This window comes from Muntiacus reevesi, chromosome 1 (assembly GCF_963930625.1).
Source record: "Muntiacus reevesi chromosome 1, mMunRee1.1, whole genome shotgun sequence".
Lineage (NCBI taxonomy): Eukaryota > Metazoa > Chordata > Mammalia > Artiodactyla > Cervidae > Muntiacus > Muntiacus reevesi.
Genome location: NC_089249.1, coordinates 46,625,770 through 46,648,308, shown reverse-complemented (window position 1 = coordinate 46,648,308; position 22,539 = coordinate 46,625,770). Strand labels below are relative to the sequence as shown.

The 22,539-nt window shown below is 44.0% G+C and overlaps 1 protein-coding gene across 1 annotated transcript in view; it reads left to right on the top strand.

Annotated features, from left to right (window-relative positions):
* The window catches only part of LOC136168460 (uncharacterized), a 219,253-nt gene that overhangs the window by 123,105 nt on the left and 73,609 nt on the right, over nt 1-22,539 (top strand). The window contains 6 exon segments of the mRNA XM_065935978.1: nt 267-359; nt 627-674; nt 1,186-1,329; nt 1,954-2,084; nt 5,097-5,802; nt 15,836-15,922. Of these exon segments, the coding sequence (XP_065792050.1) occupies nt 267-359; nt 627-674; nt 1,186-1,329; nt 1,954-2,084; nt 5,097-5,802; nt 15,836-15,922 (1,209 nt within the window).

Below are 22,539 nucleotides of genomic sequence, written 5' to 3'. Positions count from 1 at the left end.
TCCGTGCTCACCTATAAGGCCTGAGGTTATTAGGACTGCGACGTGAACTCTTAATAAGTCATGGCCTCTCCTATGGGACCAGACAGAGTTGGGGCTGAGCTGTGAATTCAGGTCAGATGAGGGGAGAAGGTGCTGACACGGTGCACGGGGTGGGAGATGATGCCGAGGTCCCGGCAGCCTCCGTATGAGCATCGGGGAGATGAAAGTGGGCCGGTTGGACTGGGGTGTCTGGGGTGGCACCTCTGACCTGCTGGGGGATCTCTCAGCCCTATCCAGCTATGAAGATGCTCTTGCTGAAGCTGTGTATGAGGAGCTCGATTACCTTGTGACTCAGAAGGAGGGCCTTCTGGGCAGCCCAGGTGGGTGTCTCTGTCTGCCCTCCTGGGACCTCTGGTTGTCACACCCCCTGGGTGTGCACATTTTCTCAGCTTCTGCAGACCCGACACGTTCCCCAGGTTCACAGAGGCGGCTCTCCAAAGTGGCAGGATGGCCTCTCACAGCCCTGTGAGCCCCAAGCCTCTGTCTACACTGCGAGAGCCAGACCCATCCCTTCTCAGCTTTAACATTGGTCCCGTGGGTGTGGGAGGGTCATTCTGTGTGTTGTGTGATGTGTTTCTCCACTTTAGGCTTCTTGTCAGATGGTGAGGACAACAATGACTCCAGATCCGCTCCAGGTAATAGAGGTGGACCTGCTTCAGCTGAGTGTTGCGGAGGAGAGTTTCCCTCCTCATGGAGAGGAGATGTAAGGGGAGCAGTCTTCTTTTGATGGATGAGGGATCACTTGTGTCTAGATAGGGTCTGTCCTTCTCCTTCTCTGGCTGTTCTGTGATGTTTCACATTTGGGGCTGGGCTCTCTGTGTTCAGAATCACAAGAGACACACTCTGGCTTTAAAAATAACATCTGTAAAGCACAGTTTGTCAAAATACTTTAGTAATGCTCAATGGTGGGAGAGTTGCTTTGAGATATATGTTTTCAATCAGGAAATATTAAGATATGTAAGGTCATGCTTTGGTTTATGAACACATCAAATTGAAACATGGTCTTAGAGAAAAAAATCTTTTAAAACAAGGAGTGACAGGTGCCTCTATTTAGCAGCTCAGAAATGCTGGGTCAGAAGGGATCTTAGGTATTTCCTAGACCAACCCACTTAGTGTGGTTTCATCTGACCCCTGCTCTGCGCTCAGAAGCCCCAGATCAGAAGGCCTATGCCCTTGGTGAGGATTATGATGATGCTGAAGAGGTACCAGTGCCTGGGGCTCCACCTGCCTCTCAGGGGAGTGAGGAGGAAGTGCTCCCAAAGAAGGAAGATGGGATGATGTCTCAGACAGGTGAGTGAAGTTAACTGATCCCCTGTAATCTTTGGTCTCTGTCCTGGAAAGGGTGAATTTGAGCTCAATGTCCAGCCTCTGTACAGTTTCTCATGCGTTTGAGAATCTCATTCATGGGTAATCTCATGCATTTGATGGGTTTTCCCTGGTGGCTCAGATGGTAAAGAATCTACCTGCAATGTAGGAGAGCTGGGTTTGATCCCTGGATCAGGAAGATCCCCTGGAGAAGGGAATGGCTATCCTCTCCAGTATTCTCACCTGGAGAATCCCATGGATAGAGGATCCTGTTGGGCTACAGTTCATAGGGTTGCAAAGAGTCAGATACAGCTGAACAACTAGCCCTTCACTGCCTGGAGGCAGGTCTTCTCAGAGCTCCTGTGTGAGCATAGGTCTCCTGTGATGCAGGGTTTCCGCATGAGCTGAGGCCCCAGAGACCACATGGACTGGATCTAGAGGACAGCTGGGATCCATCCTCACTGTAACTGATATGAAATAGTCTGAGCCTCCCTGCCCACCCCTGGGTCCCAGGGATGCTTTGTCATCACCACTTGCTTAACTTGCTTCCTCCTCACTGTCTGGCCCCCTTGTCTCTGTTCTAAATCATACCTCTCTTTCCTCTTTCAGGCTCTTCTCTAAATGTCTCTAGAGGAGAAGCTGATCCTGGGGAAGGAGAAGAGAGACCCTGGCTGCTCCAGGGGGAGACTGGGGACCCTGGGTACGATGATGCTGAACTAAGTGCCCTGGGAATATCCACAGTGACTTTGCCTTGATGTTATATTAAACATAAGATCATGCCACAGATATTCTAACTGCCTGTATCTCAATAGAATAGTGCTGATCTGTGATTGTGTTATATGGAAATTGCTCAAAATGAAATATTTTGAATAAAGTAAATTTTTTTTTTTTGCTTTATTAATTATTACCAAGTTCTGTCAAATGTTTTTAGAGGATTGGCTCTCAAATACCATTTTTCTCACAGGAAATACAAGATGAGTACACTGCCCTGTTTTCTCACATCCTTCAAAGGCTAATGAGGACGTGACTTAGCCCACGAAGACAGATACTCCAGGTCATTCTTACTAATAAAAAGTACCTAAATTTGGTCCACATTCACTCTGTCCTTCCTAGCAAGATGAATTGTTGACCAGAAAATATAGTCAGAATCTGGTAGAGTTATTTTATTTGGTGGGAATGCTTAGGACTCTAAGCCCTGGAGACAGCATCTCAGTAGCTCTGAGAAAACTGCTCCAAGGAGGCAGGAAGGGAAGTCAGGCTGTATACAAGTTTGCAACAAAGGGAGCAGGAAGTCTGAACATCAAAGATCAGGTATCAAGTTAAGGAATTTAGCATGCTATGTATGGGAAGATGCAAGCCTCTGGTCTCACTGAATTCATTCCTTTCATATGCAGCTTAGTTATCTGGGGCCAACCCTGTTTTCTTGTTCACCTTTAGGAGTGGCAGATGGCTGCTTCTTGCATTTCCCCAGCTCCTCAGCAATCACCATGGGGAGTGGGAGCATCCCCTGGATCATAGTCTTGGGATCCCTCATTCATGTTTGGAGGCCAGAAATCGCTGATGGTTGTTACATTTCTTGTTTACTGACATGGCAGGAGATATTTTCATTTCACAAACTCATGGTAAAAACCCAATCCTGAACATTCCTGTATGTTCTTCCCTGAGATGTCACATCACCTGTTTTTAACTTATTCTTGGGCACCAGACTTGGGTGTGAGTTTCAAAGTAGGAGTTTGCTGGTGGGAGAGAATGGATACAGTTTTCCTTATCCTGCTTAAGAGTTCATGGGTCAATTAAAACTCTAACTCTAGGTAACTACCTCTGCCTTTTCATCTCTCATTCCCTAGGTTACTTTATCTGTTTATTCCTCAGGCAGATATAGATTCCTCTTTGCTCTTCTCCCATGTCGATTTGTTATCAAATCCTTATGAATCCATTCTTTCCATCCCTGCCTACTATTTCTTCAGAACGTTGCCATTTCTTGTCTGTTCAATTATCTAGCCTTCTGAGCAAATTATATCAGCTCATATCTCTCTCTGAGTTGATGGATGGCAAATTGATGCTCAGTCACACCCTGCATCCACGTGGGACAAGAGGGCAAGAAAGTGGAGACTTAGGCAGAGGGGATCCAGAAGAAGGGATAGATGGGAAAATCAGGTATGTTTGTCTATTTATGTTTCAAAGATGTGGATGGAGGGGTCTGATATGATTGAATTCTTAAAGGAAGAATTTCAGACCAATGGGCTCCTCTGAAGATGTACTGTTTCAAGATTGCTTTAATCTGTTTACTACTGAAAATGTAAACGTGATCCTGCTGTGATTCTTCAGGGTAGAGAGAGCTGTCATGTAGGAGTGGCCAAGTAAAGATTACATTTCTCCACACCACCCCTCTCCCCCAGTTCCATTGTGGACATGTGGAGAGGTTGCTGAACTAATATAAGACCTGAGAGTGATGGCCTGGTTGTGAGTTGAACCCACCCAGTTCCTGGCTCATGGCTCTGCATGGTGTCCAGGGCTCTGACCTACAGTCATGCTTGCAGTCTTCATAGTTCTAGGCTGTGCTTGAGGATGGGAAGTTGCCCAGGACTTCTCCCAGGGCAGCTTACACGGCTATTCACCATTGGGAAGTGATGAAATAAATGACACATGATGAAAGAAATAAAGAATACCCACCAAGAAGCTCAAGGAACTCAAAAAAATGCAGATAATGGAATTTAGGAAAAGAATATGTGAACAAAATAAGATTAAAAAGTTATTTTTCATCATCATTATTGCTTTTAATTTTTGGTTTCACTGGTTTTTTGTTGATGCATGTGGGCTTTCTTTAGTTGTGGCAAGCAGGCACTCCTTCTCTTTGTGGACAGCAGGCTTCTTTATGCAGGGGCTTCTCTTGTTGCGGAGCACTGGCTCTATGCACAGAGACTTCAGTAGTTGCAGCATGCCTGCTCCTATTTACAATTTGTGGAACCTAGAGCATGGACTCAATAGTTGTTGGGCACAGACTCTTGCATTGCTCTGCAGAATAAATTCAGTTTTTCTGGTTTTTGTTTGTTTGTTTGTTTGTTTTTACAGAGACCAAAACCATAAAAAAGGAAGCAAACAGGGAACTTGCTGATGGTTTAGTGATTAGGATTCGATGCTTTCACTGCTGTGCATGAATTCTATTCTGATCAGGGAACTGACATCCCTCAAGCTGTGCAATAGGCAGAGAAAGAGAAGGAACCAAATAGAAATTCTGTTTCTTAAGATTACAGTGAATGAAATGCAACAAAATATAAAATACTACAGAGAGCATCAGCAACAGCAGAAGAATCTTTGAGGCAGAAGACAAGACAATTGAAATTACCTGGCCAGGGGACAAAGAAGAGAAAAAAAGAATGAAAAGGTGTGAAAGAAGCTGTGTGAAATATGGGATAACATTCACAGAAACAACCTGCACATTACTGAAGTCCCAAAAGGAAAAGGGAGGGAGAAAGGGACAGAGATTGTACTTAAAGAAATAATACCAGAAAAGTTTCAAATTTGATGACATTTAGACATCCAAATTCATGTAGCTGTCAGGGGAGTGTGTAATTTCCTCGGTTCTGTTTTGTCACAACAAAAATTTGAAGCAGCGGGCCAGTGTTAAAGCCCTTGGACAAACCGTGTCACAGCTCTCAGACAGATCGTGTCACAGCTCTCAGACAGACCGTGTCACAGCTCTCAGACAGATCGTGTCACAGCTCTCAGACAGACCGTGTCACAGCTCTCAGACAGACCATGTCACAGCTCTCAGACAGATCCGTGTCACAGCTCTCAGACAGACCATGTCACTGCTCTCAGACAGACCGTGTCACAGCTCTCAGACAGACCATGTCACAGCTCTCAGACAGATCCGTGTCACAGCTCTCAGACAGACCATGTCACTGCTCTCAGACAGACCGTGTCACAGCTCTCAGACAGATCAGTGTCACAGCTCTCAGACAGACCGTGTCACAGCTCTCAGACAGATCAGTGTCACAGCTCTCAGACAGACTGTGTCACAGCTCTCAGACAGATCAGTGTCTCAGCTCTCAGACCGTGTCACAGCTCTCAGACAGATCAGTGTCCCAGCTCTCAGACAGACCATGTCACAGCTCTCAGACAGACCGTGTCACAGCTCTCAGATCAGTGTCACAGCTCTCAGACAGATCCGTGTCACAGCTTTTAGACAGATCAGTGTCACAGCTATCAGACAGATCCGTGTCACAGCTCTCAGACAGATCAGTGTCACAGCTCTCAGACAGACCGTGTCACAGGTCTCAGACAGATCGGTGTCACAGCTCTCAGACAGATCAGTGTCACAGCTCTCAGACAGATCGGTGTCACAGCTCTCAGACAGATCGGTGTCACAGCTCTCAGACAGACCGTGTCACAGATCTCAGACAGATCGGTGTCACAGCTCTCAGACAGACCGTGTCACAGCTCTCAGACAGATCGGTGTCACAGCTCTCAGACAGACCGTGTCACAGCTCTCAGACAGATCGGTGTCACAGCTCTCAGACAGACTGTGTCACAGCTCTCAGACAGACCATGTCACAGCTCTCAGACAGATCAGTGTCACAGCTCTCAGACCGTGTCACAGCTCTCAGACAGATCAGTGTCACAGCTCTCAGACAGACCGTGTCACAGCTCTCAGACAGATCAGTGTCACAGCTCTCAGACAGACCATGTCACAGTTCTCAGACAGATCGGTGTCACAGCTCTCAGACAGATCGGAGTCACAGCTCTCAGACAGATCAGTGTCACAGCTCTCCGACAGACCATGTCACAGCTCTCAGACAGATCAGTGTCACAGCTCTCAGACAGACTGTGTCACAGCTCTCAGACAGACCATGTCACAGCTCTCAGACAGATCAGTGTCACAGCTCTCAGACCGTGTCACAGCTCTCAGACAGATCAGTGTCACAGCTCTCAGACAGACCGTGTCACAGCTCTCAGACTGACTGTGTCACAGCTCTCAGACAGACCGTGTCATAGCTCTCAGACAGATTGGTGTTACAGCTCTCAGACAGACTGTGTCACAGCTCTCAGACAGATCAGTGTCACAGCTCTCAGACCATGTCACAGCTCTCAGACAAATCGATGTCCCAGCTCTGTGTTTAGCTCAGTTTTATTTAGAAAATAAAGGAAAATACATCCTCGATGTGTGAGGGCTTGACGACCCAAAAGACATGAAGAAAAGAGAGGGGGTGGGGGGGGAGCAAGCAATTAGAGAGAGCAAGAAAGAGAGCCAGAGAAAGACCCCGGCCCCTTGGCTCCTCTTTTTACATGTTTTTTTCTTCCCCCTGGGCTCTTTGTTCTACCTGAGGTGTTCACTTTGGTCCTCGGATCTTCCTTTGTTCTATTTTCATGGGCTTTTTCTTCCTTGTCTTTTAGCCACCGCCATTCTGGACGGCTGTTTCCTGTTCTAACCGTTGCAGGAAGGGGGACCCCTTCCAGGGCCCAAAACTGGGCTCTTGTCTAACACTCGGAAATGAATTGTCCGAGGAGACACATGTGCTGACAAAGCAAGAGATTTTAATGGGAAAGGGCACCAGGAGAGCAGGAGGGTAAAGGAACCCAGGAGAACTGCTCTGCCGCTGGCTTGCAGTCTTGGGTTTTATGGTGATGGGATTACTTTCTGGGTGGTCCCTGGCCAATCATTCTAATTCAGAGTCTTTCCTGGAGGCGCACGCATCGCTCAGCCAAGATGGATGCTAGCGAGAGGGACTCTGGGAAGTGGACGAACACGCGGTGTCTCCTTTTGACCTTTCCAAACTCTTCCGGCTGGTGGTGGCTGATTAGTTCCGTATTCCTTATCAGGATCTCCTGTCATAAAACAACTCATGCAAATGGTTACTATGGTGCCTGGCCAGGGTGGGCGGTTTCAGTCAGTGTGCTTCCCCTAACATAACTACCTAACACTGCTGATAAGTCGCCCCTCAGAGTTCACTCAAAATGATGATCTCCAAGACACATTGTTTATAATCAAGACAAAGAGAATTTTAGAAGCATCAAGAGAAAAGCAAATGCTCACAGCAAAGGAATTCCCTTAAGAATATCAGTGGACTTCTCAAAAGAAAACTGGCAAGCCAGGAGAGAAAGGGATGATATATTCAAAATGATGAAAGTAAACCTGCCAGCCAAGAACACTTTTATCTGGAAGGTTGTCTTTCAGAAATGAAGATGAGATGAAGACTTTCCCAAACAAACAACAGTTGAGGGAGTTCACCAACACAGGTTTGTCTCACAAGATTGTTGAGGGGAGTTCTTCAAGCTAAATGAAGGATGGTAATTATTATATGAAAGAAGTGAAAACAGACAACAGACTTGTAAATGTAAATATGTAATCTAATACAGAATTCTCTAATACTGAATATGGTAGTGTGCTAACAACCAGTTAGCTCTAGTCTAAGGGAAGTGTTAAAATAACTACAGAGAAAAATATTTTGTTAGTGATATACAGTATAAAGAGAGGCAAATTCTGACATCAGAAACAGAAAGTACAGGAGGAGATCAAAAGGTAGAGCTTCTGTATGTGGTTGAAATTAATTTGGTGTCAGTGTAACAGAGCCTCTTGTGTCCATAAGATGTTATATGTGAGCCATTGTGGCAGCAAAAATGTGAAAACCTACAGTAGACTCACAAAAGGTAAAGAGAAAAGAGTCAAAGCACATCATTATCCAAAACCATCAGTTCACAGTTCTAACTGTTGGACCCAACAGTCGAATTGTCTTGGTCTCTACAGCATCCTTCAAGATCAGCCCCAGAGGACTCTCCTTTCACAAAATAAAAGACTAATTAGTCTGTTTGTTATGACAAGCCAAAGAACTCTTTCTGCACCTCATCTCCTTCCTTATATCATACAGATGGTGTAGCTGTACTTTTTTAATTGCAAATTTTCTTCTGTTGATATTCCTATGTGGTTTTAATGGAAAAATTGCCAAAAGATAAATCATGCCAATACCCTGTATCCTCTGTTGGGTCTGATTAAAACTTAATAAGAAGCCATATGTGAGTGTGTTGTGGTTTGTCTTGTGTAACCTTAGAGATAGAGATTTGCAGAGTTCGTTGTGATGTATCTGGTGTTGATGTGCATCTTCTTTTTGAAAATCAACTTCTGCCCTGTTAATTGCTGAAAACATTTGCCTTTAAAACAAAAATATCAATCAGCTAAATGATGTCCTCAAAAATAGTTATTTATATTAAAGATAATTTCTCTTAAATGTCTGGCATAGTACCATTCAGTCATTCAATAAACATTAGCTGAATATCTATTAAGTTACAGAGAGTGGAAATACAGAACTTACACACAGGTTTAGTCTCACTCCAATCCTGGGCCCTGGAAGGGCCTTAGCAGATACTTGCAGCCTGCAAGAGCCTTGGGTAGCATACCCAGATGTGGAAAGATTTGATGATAAGGAAAAGAGAATCTGTTCACAGACTTTTAGATGTTAAACAGGAACACATTTCCCCTTGTTTCCAGAGTTCTTAGGCTGGTCTGCAGGCTGGATTCAGCTACACCAAAGCTCCATGTGCAATAAAGCATCAGTTCATAGAGTTCTAGTCTGAGCAACCACTCAGTCTTTGAACTACGAGGGCCACCCCAGTGACATTAATCTTGGGTTTAAGAGGCTTAAGAATGACCACCTAAAAGAACTGAATAGTTCTGGAGTTGGTCATTACATCAACTCTGAACAGAGGTGGATTAATCATGAAGCTAATGAAGCTTCAACCTCACATCCTCTCCTTACACCAGCCCCTTCCAAGTCCTGTGAGGAGAGCCCCAGGGCTGTGCTCACAAGGATATAGGTTTTGAAACAGCCATTTTCTTGAGATGAGGAAAAAAAATATTCAGCAAAATGATTTCTTAACCAATTTATTTCTTGACCATGGAACACTAAATCCAGGAATCAGATTTGTTCAGGAAATCAAGAGAAAACTGAGGGTGCTTAGAAAATACATGCTGCCTTTTCATTAGTACAGGATTGGTGAAAGGTAAAATAGGATCAGAGATGATGGACTGGCTAACTCAGAGGAAAGAAGAGCTGTTTAAGAATGAAGGTGAAGATGCTGAGAGACAAATTCGGGAAACTGAGCCTGACTGTCAGCACAGAGTGATGTAAAGGGAACAGGAGATGCACCGGGGCGGGTGCTGTTAGACGGGATTTAGATCTAGTTGTTGGTCAGTCAGAAATGGTGACTGAGAAACAACCAAGTCCAACAGAGGAAACAAGGTGAGACCTGAGGGAGCAGCTTGGGGTGAAGACACAGAAGGATGGGAGAGCCAGGAAAGTTTCTGGTTCATGTGATAGATTCTGTCTTCTTTTCAAGTCTTCTTTCTCCTTTGTACCCATCAGAAGAGACTCTGTTCTGCCGCTGGAAAAAGTGACCCGCAAATCTCAGTCACACACACACACAGAAATGCACACATACACATACATCCATATACAGACACACACACACTCATCACAACCTACAGATGTCTGTGGTCAGTGAGGCTCTTGCACGTGCTTCTGGCACACGCAGCTTTTGTGACAGGAAAAGGAGAGAGACTACAGAGTCACTCGGGCTTTTCCTGCCTCCACTCGGAAGTGACACAGGTGACACCAGCCACATTTCGTTGCCCAGAATGAGTCCGTGAGGACTGGAAATACAGCTATTTGACGAGTATTACTGTCTATTCACGTCCTTCAGTAGAACTCTTGAGAGCAGTGCTGTCAGTTTTTTCTCACCTTGGAGAAGCTTCTGAGGTACAGCTCTGTGCAGAGATTGAACGCGATCTGACCCTCCCAGAGTGGGATTTGAAGGCATTTTGTATTTGGCTCCTTTGGCTGGTGTGTCTCTGACTCCTTACTCCACCTCAGTCTGTGCCGAGGGGGATTAGTCAGGTATGTGTCTCCCCTGCCTCCACCTCCCTTCCCCACTCAGTATCACTAACTGCAGGGTGATTTTTCAGTATTTGTTCACGCGTTCATTTCTTATCCAATGTTTGTTAAGCTCTCTCTATATGTCTTTACTTGAGCTTATAGAAGCATTGAAGAATAAAACACACTACTTGCTCTCAAGAAGCCCCCTCTTTAGAGACAATAAGAAAGTTTCCATTTTTACAGATTGAAGAGACACAGCAGTAGTTTTGAGCTGGAGGAATTAGAAAGAGTTCACAGAGATGCCAACTCTCTGCTTTAAAATACAAAGATATACATATTTTCTTTCTGTAGTGGGCTTAAAAACATATCCTCTAGAATTCAAATATGCATAAATGTAATATTTGCTATTTTTATAACTGATTTCATCTTGTGCAGTAGCAAGGGATGTTTACATGGATTGAAAGTTCCACAGAGTTAACCCAAACTGTCCAATTCAAAATGACAGACTCTCCCATTTAAAATTTGTCCCCCAAGTTAGCTTGGGTTTATGATAATAATTATCTTGTCTAGTTGAAGCTCCCTGCTGAGCCTGGTTTTCATCTATTCAAGGAGGTATCTTCTTGTCTCTCCTCCTACAGATGGTGTCTGGGGTGAGAGGGTTTCTTACTTTCCAAGAGCAGTGGGAAAGGGTCCTTGGTCTGCATGCTCTCCACTTAGAATCTGCTTATGTTTGATTCAGTAGCTTTGATTGCTCTGGTCCCTGGGTATCTGATGCTGCACTATGGAGGAATGTATGAGGCCAATTCAGTGCCACACTCTCTGTTAGATGTTGCTTGTTTTAGACTGTAAAGGGCTGAAGAGAGATGATGGGCTGGACCTCAGGCAGCTCATGACCAGTTCATGACCAAGCTCATCACACATCCTTGTGATGAAGTGGTCTTTGGTAAAGAAGCCTTTACCAACTTGGTCTCATCCATACAAGGAATACAGATGTGAGGTGGATCTCCAACACTCTGGTATAACAAATCACTTGTTTCCTTTTAAATTTGTATACTTATTTTTTAATTCAAAAGTATTTTGTATATTTTTTGTATATACACATATATCTAGTAGTCATGTATGGATGTGAGAGTTGGACTATAAAGAAAGCTGAGCACCTAAGAATTGATGCTTTTGAACTGTGTTATTGGAGAAGACTCTTGAGAGTCCCTTGGACTGCAAGGAAATCCAACCAGTCCATCCTAAAGGAGATCAGTCCTGGGTGTCATTGGAAGGACTGATGCTGAGGCTGAAACTCCAATTCTTTGGCCATCTGATGCGAAGAACTGACTCATTGGAAAAGACCCTGATGCTGGGAAAGATTGAGGGCAAGAGGAGAAGAGGGCGACAGAGGATGAGATGGTTGGACGGTATCATCGACTCAATGGACATGGGTTTGGGTGGACTCTGGGAGTTGGTGATGGACAGGGAAGGCGTGGTGTGCTGCGGTTCATGGGGTCACAAAGAGTTGGACATGACTGAGAGACTGAACTGAACTGAGCTGATTTTGTATATTAGTCACTCTGATTGGTCCTGAAAATGTCCCTCTACCAAGGATATTTAATTATTTACTTTTCTAGCAAAGAGATTACTTACCCTCTGAAACCTCCATATTTTCATGGTGATTTGGGGATAATAAAGCTACATATTGTATTGCTTTACAATCAATAAGACGAAATAAACAGTCTAAATTAAAGAAAATGATTCTTCCTGGTTTTACTTCTGCATTTCTGATTCAATACAAAAGCTGTTAAACTAAAATTTTTTTATAACAAAATTTCTTCCTGTTACAGTTTGTGGTTTGAATTGAAAATATGCCAAATGATAAGTATATAAACATCCGGACCACTTGGCCATATCTGATGAGGACCAGATGAGGAGGCTTCACGGTGTTCACCTGTCAGTGTGCTGAGCTCTGTCTTCTTTATCTTTGGATATACAAAGACGCAGCATTTATACATGTTTAGAACTGGCTCTCTCAGCACTGCTCTTGTAATGGGGCTAACCTTCTTTCTGGTATTGCAATTGACTGCATTCATTGCAGAGAAGTGTAGAAGTCAACCATACATAGCTTATACCATTTAATCATATTGAAATATCACTACAAGAAGTGACACAACTTGCATTGTGCTATTAAGTCCTCACATCAAGTTAAATTATATCTCAAAAGATTTCTTTGGGTTGAAATGATTTGTGTAAAACACCTGGCTGACTTTCATTCATTCAGGTATACAATAGACATCATTTAGGGTTTTTAATTAGCAGGCTTTGGGGATAAGGAGGCAAATTAGACACAGAACCTTTACCAAGTCCATTTATAAAGTAAAATTAGCAAGTAAACAACTTAATTCATGAGGTTCACAGTTGGTAAGGTTGAGGTTCATGAGCAGTAGAAACTCTCTCTGGGGCACAGGGAGAAGGGGTGATGTGTGGAAGACTCACAACTCTGACCCCAATCAGCATCATAGCATGTGGTTCCTGGGAGAGTTTTGACATTTCCAGTCAAGGCTCCAGGTAACAGAATTGAATTCGCATTCTAGAGCCCTGGGCTTCCTGGGATGGGATGGAGAGAAGGGCCCTAATATTGTTTCTCTGGCAAGACAATGTACTACTATTGACTAGTGGTTATATCTCTTACTAATGCCAACTCATTTTTTTCTAACCAAAACTCTGTCACAAGTTTTGGTTACTTGTGTATACTCTATACACAAGTATAACTCTTCTTTTACAGACAAAACCACTATACAGAGAGTGTAAGGACCCTGTTTAAGGTCACACACATGGTATGTGGCTGTGCTCTGAGTCAGGCCAGGGCAGACTGGTTCCTGAGCCTGTTCTCCTGACCCCTGAAGTTCACATGGGTTAGTGTCCTTCCTAAACCCAGTGTCCTCACAGCTGGGTTAGTGTCCTCCCTAAAGCTTTCCTCCTTCAAATCTTGGATGAGATTGGACACTGAGATTTCCTTATGTGTCAGAGAAGATGAACCTTCATCAGAGGGTGAGTTGGTCCATGCTGATCTTGCATCCCCAACTCTGGGGTAGAGGATGCTGCCTGAGCACAGCCTGCCAGCCCTGGGTTAGCCCCTCCTTCCTGCCCACTCCATCCTTATAACAGGGTATGGAGTCCCTAACAGTATGTTTCCTGTGAGATCTCAATCCTGAGGTGAGACCATGTGTACCTGGTTCACTAAATGCATCCCTGTGTCATCCTGTGGGAGGAATGACTGGACTCCAGGAAGCACACCCTGTATTCTAGGTGTTTGTCTGATGGTTTCTGGTGATGTTGTGGAGTGTAGTCCATAACTGGGTAAGGAATGATGACTCTGGATCCCAGGGGGAATAGAGCATCGACTCTAGTGACTGAGCAGATCCTGTTCCTACTCCAGTGCCTGAGTTTATATTCTGGTTCTGACAATTATAATCGGGTATTATCACTACTGCATTAAGCATCCAGAAGGACATAGGGTTCATGTACAGATGGGGGCTTGGAAGTCAGAGGAACACAGGTAAGTGTTAAAAATTAATGGGTTAATATTAGCATATTTAGAGGGAGAAAAGCATGTGTTCAGTTGACTTTTCTCCCTTTTTGTTTACCCGAGTCTCAAGTAGGAAGGATGGACATGGCAGGACAGAGAAGCTGTGTCTGCTGACCGAGATGAGGGGTCCTTCCATTGGGGGATGTGACAGGGCTGTAGACTGGTCCACAGGTGCCTACATTGTTGGCTTCACCAAGACCTTCAGGTGTGGGTGGGGGAGGGTGTGAAGCCATCTCTGAGCTCTGGTGGGGACTCTGAGGCATGTGTGGTGTGTGCCGCAGATGGGTCCTTCCCAAGTTTGTGCTGAAATGATGGAAGTCAGGATGAGGGGGCCTCAGGGTGGATTTCTGTGGACCACAGAGGTGCATCATGGGAATCTTTAGCCTGAGGGAGTATGAGGAATGAGGCAGTATGTCAGTGACCTTGAATTTTGATGGGGGAGCTCTGTCTTGCACCGTTAGGGCCCTTCTCAGTCTCTATACTCATCCCTGGGCTACTTTCTTTCTGGGGAGCATCTGGGAGCTTCTCTGATCAGTGGGACAAAACAAGGCAGCAATGGCCACACTGGACATCAGTCCCTTCTGCTTGGCTCTGTGCCCTCAGTCCACCTGGGCTTCCATTCTTGCCGCCAACTTTCCTCTTAAACTCAAAATGAATGAACACTCTTCTCTTCTCTGCTTCATTTGCCTCTTCTTTGCCCCTTGCCTGCAGCCACTGTGCAGTGGAATACTTTCTATTTATCCTTCTGTCTGGGGGCAGTTCCCTTAAACAATATTTTGCATCTTCTTTTTTTTTTTTAATGAAAATCAAAGAACACATTTATTAACCAAGAAGTTCAGTCAGTTCAGTTCAGTTGCTCAGTGTATCCAGCTCTTGTGACCCCATGGAGTGCAGCACGCCAGGCTTCCTTATTTTGCATCTTCTTTAGTTATGGCTTATAAAACAGGTGGGTTCTGAATCCTATCAAACCAAACTCTCAATATCCAAAGGGGGAAAATGTGAAGTTTAGAGAATGTTAATCTTTCTAAGCTATGTATTTTCTTCTAGAGATCCCCACTCCTATTTTGGAGGGCTAGGGTTGAATAATGACTACTACTTTCTGTTTGTTTCCTGTAACAGCAATCTCTTTCTCTCCTGAAGCATCATTTGTTGACTAGCTGAAAGGGGTATTTCACATAAAATGAAATGCAATAAATTGAAATGGATTCAGCATGTCTGAAAATCCCTGATAGAGCTTCCCAGGTGGTTCAGCAATAAAGAACCCGCCTGTCAATGCAGGAGACACAGGAGACATGGGTTCGATCGCTGGGTTGGGAGAAGGAAATGGCAACACACTCCAGTATTCTTGCCTGTGAAAGCCTATGGACAGAAGAGCCTGGTGGGTTACAGTCCAGGGGGTCACAAAAAGCAGGACACAATTAAGCACACATGCACCTTCTCTAGGACCCAGTCTTCAGATCATTCTGAGAAGAGAAGACCTACAATCTCATCCCTTCAACTTAATGGTTTCCTTCTCACCCTCTCCATGATCTGTGATTTCCTGCAATCCTTGTCCTCATTTTCTGCTGGCCTGACAAATATTCTTGTATTTCAAGCCTTCTTCTAGTACTCGGCATTCACCCTGAGCTCAGTACTGGGAAGATCAGTGCTTGATTCCACTAGAGTTATTCCCCACGGGCCAATTGATTCCACAACCTGACCCTGCAATCTCACAGTCCTTGGGGACTGGCCAGGGTGATCAGAGGAAAAAAAGGTACTCACAGTTTTTCACGCCAGCCCCGATTATGGGGCCCAACTCTCAAGACCACGGAAGCAGGAGGTCAAAGGACCCTGTTGCTCATATAAGGAGATGTTGAAGATTCAGAAGCTCATTGGTATTTGAGCTTCAGAAAGTGGCAGATGCAGCCTCCGATAGTGCCTGAAATGGTGAAAGGTGTCGCTATTGGCTCTCAGGAGGGAGGATGTAGGGGATGGTCTATATAGACCTCGGTCGGCACCCTGACGCCTCCTCACAGGCTGATCCTGCAGCTGGGACTGTGACCTTGAGGACGTGGAGTCAGAATGGCTCTAAGCCTACACCTTCCCTTCCAGGGACTCTGTGTCCTCCTCCTTGGTACCATGGTGGGTGGTCAAGGTAAGGGCTGCCCCTCTGTCCTGGGTCCACAGCAGGGAGTGGACACTTTGATGAAGGGAAAGCTGTCTGGAGTTCTGGAGCTGAGCTTCAGTGTTTTTAACCAAGAAGGAGCCACGCTGACTGTGAATTCTGGTCCCTCTCCTGTGGGGAGTCCATTGGTCATATAAACAGATTTTACAGATCAGTGAGGTTTGGTCTGGACCAGGCTGGGTCAGCCTGAGTCCCCTCCACAGTCTCCCTTGTTCTCCGGGAGCTTCTAGGAGTCCCAGTGGCTCCCAGTGTGTGGAAGTTCCAGTGACTGAGCTCAGCTGGGACTCTGGGCTGTTCTCACACGCTCCATGTGCCTGGCGTGTGAGCACTGCCCCTGGGTCCCCGTGTTTCTTGTGTCTATGCTGCTGTAGGCTCTGTGCTTGTATGAGTGTATGTGAGGGTGAGTGAGGAGTGTGTTTGTGTGCGTCTATGTGTGTGTGAGATTGTGTGTGTGTGAGGGTGAGTGAGGAGTGTGTAAGGGTGTGTTTGTGTGAGGGTGGGTGAGAGTGTGTGTGGGGTGTGTATGAGAGTGTGTGTGAGGGTGTGTGAAGCCTGTCTGTGTGAGAGGAATGGGTCTGCTGAGCAGAGACTGAGTCTGTTGGTCTGTGAGGCACACAGGGTCCCACAGGGCTGGGTCGCTGCATGTAACCAGATCAGAGACAATCGTGCACCTGCCTGCCTCTCTCTGGCTCCTCTCCCCCATCCCCCGGGCTTCCCTCTGCTTGTTGCCGGGTCTGCCCAGCACTGGGCTCTGTGAGAGGCTCTGCCTGCTGGCCTTGCCTGTTCCCACCAGGTGTTCCTTGTGGAGCAGAGGAGCCCACAGCCAGGAGAGGGGACCTCTTGTCTGTTGAGATCAGTTGATGCGCAGCCCCAGGTGTATAAATTCCCGAGTCCTTGCTCTGGTCCCCATGACTTGCTTCCTGATGTGCTGGGGGCCTGGGATGGTCCTTTCCCCTCCCAGGATCTGCTGTGACACTGTAGGTAGAATTTTTTTAAAAAATGTTTATTTATTTATTTTTGGCTGTGCTGTGTCTTTGTTGCTGTATGGGCTTTTCTCTAGTCGTGGCTAGCAGGGGCTTCTCTCTAGTTTGGTGTGCACATTTCCCATTTTGGTGTCTTCCTTTGTTGTGAAGCACAGGCTTTAGATATGGGTGCTTCAGTAGTGGGTCCAGCGGCTAAGACTCTGTGTTCCCAGTTCAGAGAACTAGGTTTCAATCCCTGGTCAGGGAACTAGATCCCACATGCTGCAACTAAGACCCAACACAGCCAAACGAATACTGAAAGAAAAAAAAAAAAGATGGAAAGTTGCTGTTTTGTAGGTTATGAGTACCTTTAAGGTTTTTGGTATGTAGAGATTAATGCCTGCTAGAAATTTTTGCTGTTTAGTCATTCAGTCATGTCTGACTCTTTGCGACCCCATGGACTGTAGCCCTCTAGGCTCCTCTACCCATAGGATGCTCCAAGCAAGAATACTGGAGTGGGTTGCCATTTCCATTTCCAGGAGATCTTCCTGATCCAGGGATCAAACCCGCATTTCCTACTTGACAGGCAAATTTTTTTTTTTTTTTTTTTTTTACCACTTTGCCACCTGGGAAACCCCTGCCAGAATTAGCTGCATAAACTTTAGTTCCACAAGTGTGGGAGGATGTTAGTTTCCACATAGCCTCATCAACTATGTCATCTTATGAAGTTTTAAAAACGTAGCCAATTTTATAGGCAAATACTGGCATATATTAGCTAATTTAATCCTTTATTTGTGGATTACTTGCTCATGACATTTATCCTTTTAAACTTGTGATGTTTATCATTTTGTCATGATTTATATTGAAGCTCTTTATACTACTACTACTGTTACTACTGTCTTACTACAACTACACCATCAGATACCGATACTACATTCACTTGTATGAACTCATTTGCATGCACAATAATTCTATGCTGTGCTGTGTTATGCTTAGTCACGCACTCGTGTCTGACTCTTTGTGACCCCATGGACTATAGCCCACCAGGCTCCTCTGTCCATGGGGATTCTCCAGGCAAGAATACTGGAGTGGGTTGCTATGCCCTCCTTCAGGGGAACTTCCCGACCCAGGGATCGAACCCAGGTCTTCCACATTACAGGCAGATTCTTTTACTGTTGAGAAACCCAAGAATACTGGCATGGGTAGCCTATGCCTTTTCCAGGGGAACTACTCGACCCAGGAATTGAACTGGGTTTTCCTGCAATGTAGGTGGATTCTTTACCAACTGAGCTATCCAGGAAGCCCAACAATCCTATAAGGCAGAATGTAATTTTTATCCCCCAAAATAGATCACTGAGGCAAAGCAAAGTCACTTATTCAAAGTGAGTCAGGTGTAAGAAGCAGAAGCAAGACTTGAACCCAAGCAGTTTGGGTGCAAGTCCTTATCCTTATTGAATCATTCCATTTACGGTCTGAAGATGTTTCCTTCAGTTTGTTGTTTTAATTTTATCTCTAGTTTTAGTTTCATGGACGTTTCTTTTCCTTTTTTGATCATACAATCTGGCATGGGGATATTAGTTCCTGGATCAGAGATTGAAGCTGTGCCCTCTCTAGAGGAAAAGTCCTTCATGGAAGTTTCTAATGATATTAACCACCTATTAAAATTTCTTTCTTGTTTCCACTTTCAGAGCCTTGTTAAGAATGTTCTTCCCCACTTCAAGCTTAAGTAAATTATTTTTTATTTTCTCTTGTAATTTTATGAGTATATTTAAACATTGTCAATACTAAATAGCTAAGTTATTTTGTATAAAATATGAAGTTCCATCTAATTTTATTCTATTTTTTCCAATATCGTTCCTGAATTATTTTTCTTTTCTCACTGATTTGAATGTCACATAGAGATGTGCTAAATTACATCATTTCCATATCTGCCTTTTGGATTTTATTTAAACTTTCATTCCACAAGTGTTTATTAATTTAAAGATGGGCTTGTGTGGTATTAAATCCGTTCCCTTTGCAGTTCACCAGATGCTGAGGTCCTCATGGTGATGAATGAAGTTCCCTGGCTCATAAAACTTATAGTCTAGTGCAGCTGGGCACCAAAACAAGAATTCATAATAAACTCTGATAAGTGCCATCAGTAAGACACCAGTAGGGTTACCTGATCTAGCTGGGAGAAGCAGAGAAGGTGTCCCTAAGGAGTCAAAATTTAAGCTGAGACCATGGGTTTTAGAAATGAAGTTATTTATTGTTTAGAATTTACAGTACTGACAGTAAAGCCTTATATATAAACTATTGTATGCATACATGCTTAGTATATGTCAAATTTATATAATATCATTTATTTATATAGTTTACTTTAAGTTTTAAAGACTTAGAAGTATATTCCAAGCTCCCATTGTTATTACTCCTCGGTCAAGTTTTCCTTGCTTTTGCAAAAGTTTAGTCGATAAATATACAGTTTTTTTCTATGTTTTTCCAGCTTTATTGGGATATAATTGTCATATAATAGGGTATAAGTGTTGTTATGCCCGATGTCCAAATCCCCGAGCGGGAAGAGAGAAGGCTTCCAAGACAATGCAACTCGCAAAAAAAGGGGAAGTTTATTACTGACTCGAGCCAGGGCTTTCTGCCGCAACCATCACAGTGGTGCAGGGTCAGAAAGTGCTGAGCCCAAGCTGTTACACAAATTTATAAGATATGCATAAGCGGTTAGTAGCTGGCTTAAGCGGATTGGTTACATGTTTGCAAAGCAATTCTATTGGTACAGACTTTCGCGGGCTTTTTCAAACCTGGGTGTTCGCGGGCTTTTCAGCTCTCCCTTTGTTTCTTACTCGGCGCATATTGATTGGCTGGCTCCAGGTTACCTGATGGGGGTAGGGAATCTTACTATTTCGGGGGAAGCTAAAACTTAGGTCCAGGCCGCCTGTCATGGTATTAAACCTGGCAGCCTCACAGTGTAAGGTATACAGTGTGATGATTTGAAATACATAGATATATTCTGCAAAGATATATACAAGTGGCCAAAAAACACATGAAAAGACGCTCAACATCACTAATTATCAGAGGAATGCAAACCAAAACTACAATGAGGCATCACCTCATGCTGGTCAGAATGGCCATCATCAAAAATCAACAAGAAGTAAATGCTGGGAGGGTGTGGAGAAAAGGGAACCTTCCTACACTGTTGGTGGGAATGTAAATTGGTTCACGCACTATGGAGAACATATGAAGATTCACTTAAAAACTTAAGAATAGAACTATCAAATGGTCTAATCCCACTTCTGGGCATATATCCAGGAAAAACCAAGATCTGAAAGTATACATGCATCCTAGTGTTTATTGCAGCATTATTTGCAATAGACAAGACATGGAAACAACCTAAATGTCCATCAACAGAGGAACAGATAAAGAAGATGTAGTATTTGATATTGAAACTTATATACAATGGAATATTACTCCTTAGCAATGAATGTGCCAGCCTCGGCAGGATCCAGGGGATACCCTCAAGATGAACGGCGTCGGCGAGAGAGAGACGTGAGACCAGCCTTGATAGGGCCAAGCCTGCGAGGGAGAGAGAGAGAAAGAGAGAGAGAGAGACAGTGACCAGATGGGGGGTGCAGCAGGGTCTGGCAGAGTCTGGCAATACTTTATTTTTTACCGTGGCTTTTATACCCTAAATTAGTACATTTCTAAGGGGAAGATAGTTTAACATTACATCAGTTTGTTCTTCACGAAACCAGGCTGTTTTCTGCATGCTTCTTTGTTTATGAGGGTCTTGTACATTATCTTCTGGCCTTGGGACCTATTGACATTTTATGACCTAGGTGAATGCAAAGCTGTTTTCCGTAATCTATTCTTTAATGAACACAAAGGTCAGTCCTTTTGCAGAAGTTATCAGTTAAATTTATCTAAAAGGTTTAGCACACAAAGACTCTGCAGCTCCAGTGAGGCAGCCCTTGTTTAGCATTCCTGGTTAAAATTAACAATTCTAAGCTTTTATTTTTCTAAATCTTTAACCGCTTTTAGAATAATATTTAATGTTCTCTAATAGGGCTTCCTCACCCCTGAAAGGCTCTGTACCTATTAGGGCCTTTTGTGTGATCAGGTTCTTTATGCTGTTTATGATTAAGGTGTTGTGAGTAGTCATGTGCATTAGTACGCATTTGCCAAGCAGGCTAGAATGCCAGCAAAGGGGTCTAAATGGAAACACTCCTTTCATCCTGGATGATCTTATAGGATACCACCATCCGGCGGACATATTAATTAAAGTTCTAAGTTGATTCTGTTTGGAAAGAGATTGGGGAAGGCCTTCTACCCGTGTCACAGAAATTAGGGAGTAGTCTAATATAGCAAACATCAGAAAGACAGAGATCATCTTTAAGGTGAGCGCTGGGGCAGCTTTTCGAAATCCCTGAAGTCCTGATCTGCCTTGCTTGTCAGGTCTCCTCCTCATGACCTTGTCATGGGTGGGATCTCATGTGCTGGCTCCCAAACGGAATATTACTCCTTAGCAAAGAATGAAATAATTCCATTTCACAGAAACATGGATGGACCTAAGTGAAGTACATCAGATAGAGAAAATCAAATATCACATATATACAATAGTATATTACTCTGCCATAAAAAGGAATGAAACTGGGTCATCTGCAGAGATGTGGATGGACCTGGAGACTGTCATAGAGGTGAAGTAAGTCAGAAAGAGAAATACAGATTTTGTATATTAATGCATATATGTGGGATCTAGAAAAATGGAATGGATGATCTTATTTCCAAAACAAAAATAGAGACACAGACATAGAGAATGAATGCATGTACACTAAGAGGAAAATAAGGAGTGGGATGAATTGGGAGATTGGAACTGACATGTATATACTACCAATACACTGTATAAAGTGGATAACCAGTGAGAACCTACTATATAGCTCAGGGAACTCTACTCCTGCTTTGTGGTGATATAAATGGGAAGGAAATAAAAAATGGGGGTATATGTATTGTTGTTCAGTCACTCAGTCATGTCTGACTCTTTGCAACCCCGTGAACTGCAGCATGCCTGGCTTTGCTGTCCTTCACTAACTCCCAGAGTTTGTTTAAGCTCATATCCATTGGACTGATGATGCCATCCAACCATCTCATCCTCTGTCACTCCTTTCTCCTCCTGCCCTTAATCCTTCCCAGAATTAGGGTCTTTTCCAATGAGTCAGCTCTTTGAAACAGGTGGCCAAAGTACTGGAGCTTCAGCTTCAGCATCAGTCGCTCCAATGAGTATTCAGGGTTGATTTCCTTTAGGATTGACTAGTTTTATCTCCTTGCCATCCAGGGGCCTTTATACATATAACTTTGCTGCATTGTAGAAACACAACATTGTAAAGCAACTACACTCCTCCAAAAAATTAATTTTTAAAAGATACAAATGAATTTATTTACAAAACAGAAACAGAATTAAAGATACCAAACAAACAAATAAACCTGTTTTTACAAAAGGGGAAATGTAGGGAGTTGGGGAGAGGCATAAATCAGGAGTTTGGGATTAACACACACATACACCCTACTATATATAAGGTAGATAACTAACATGGACCTCATGTATAGCACAGGGAACGCTAATCAATATTCTGTGATAAC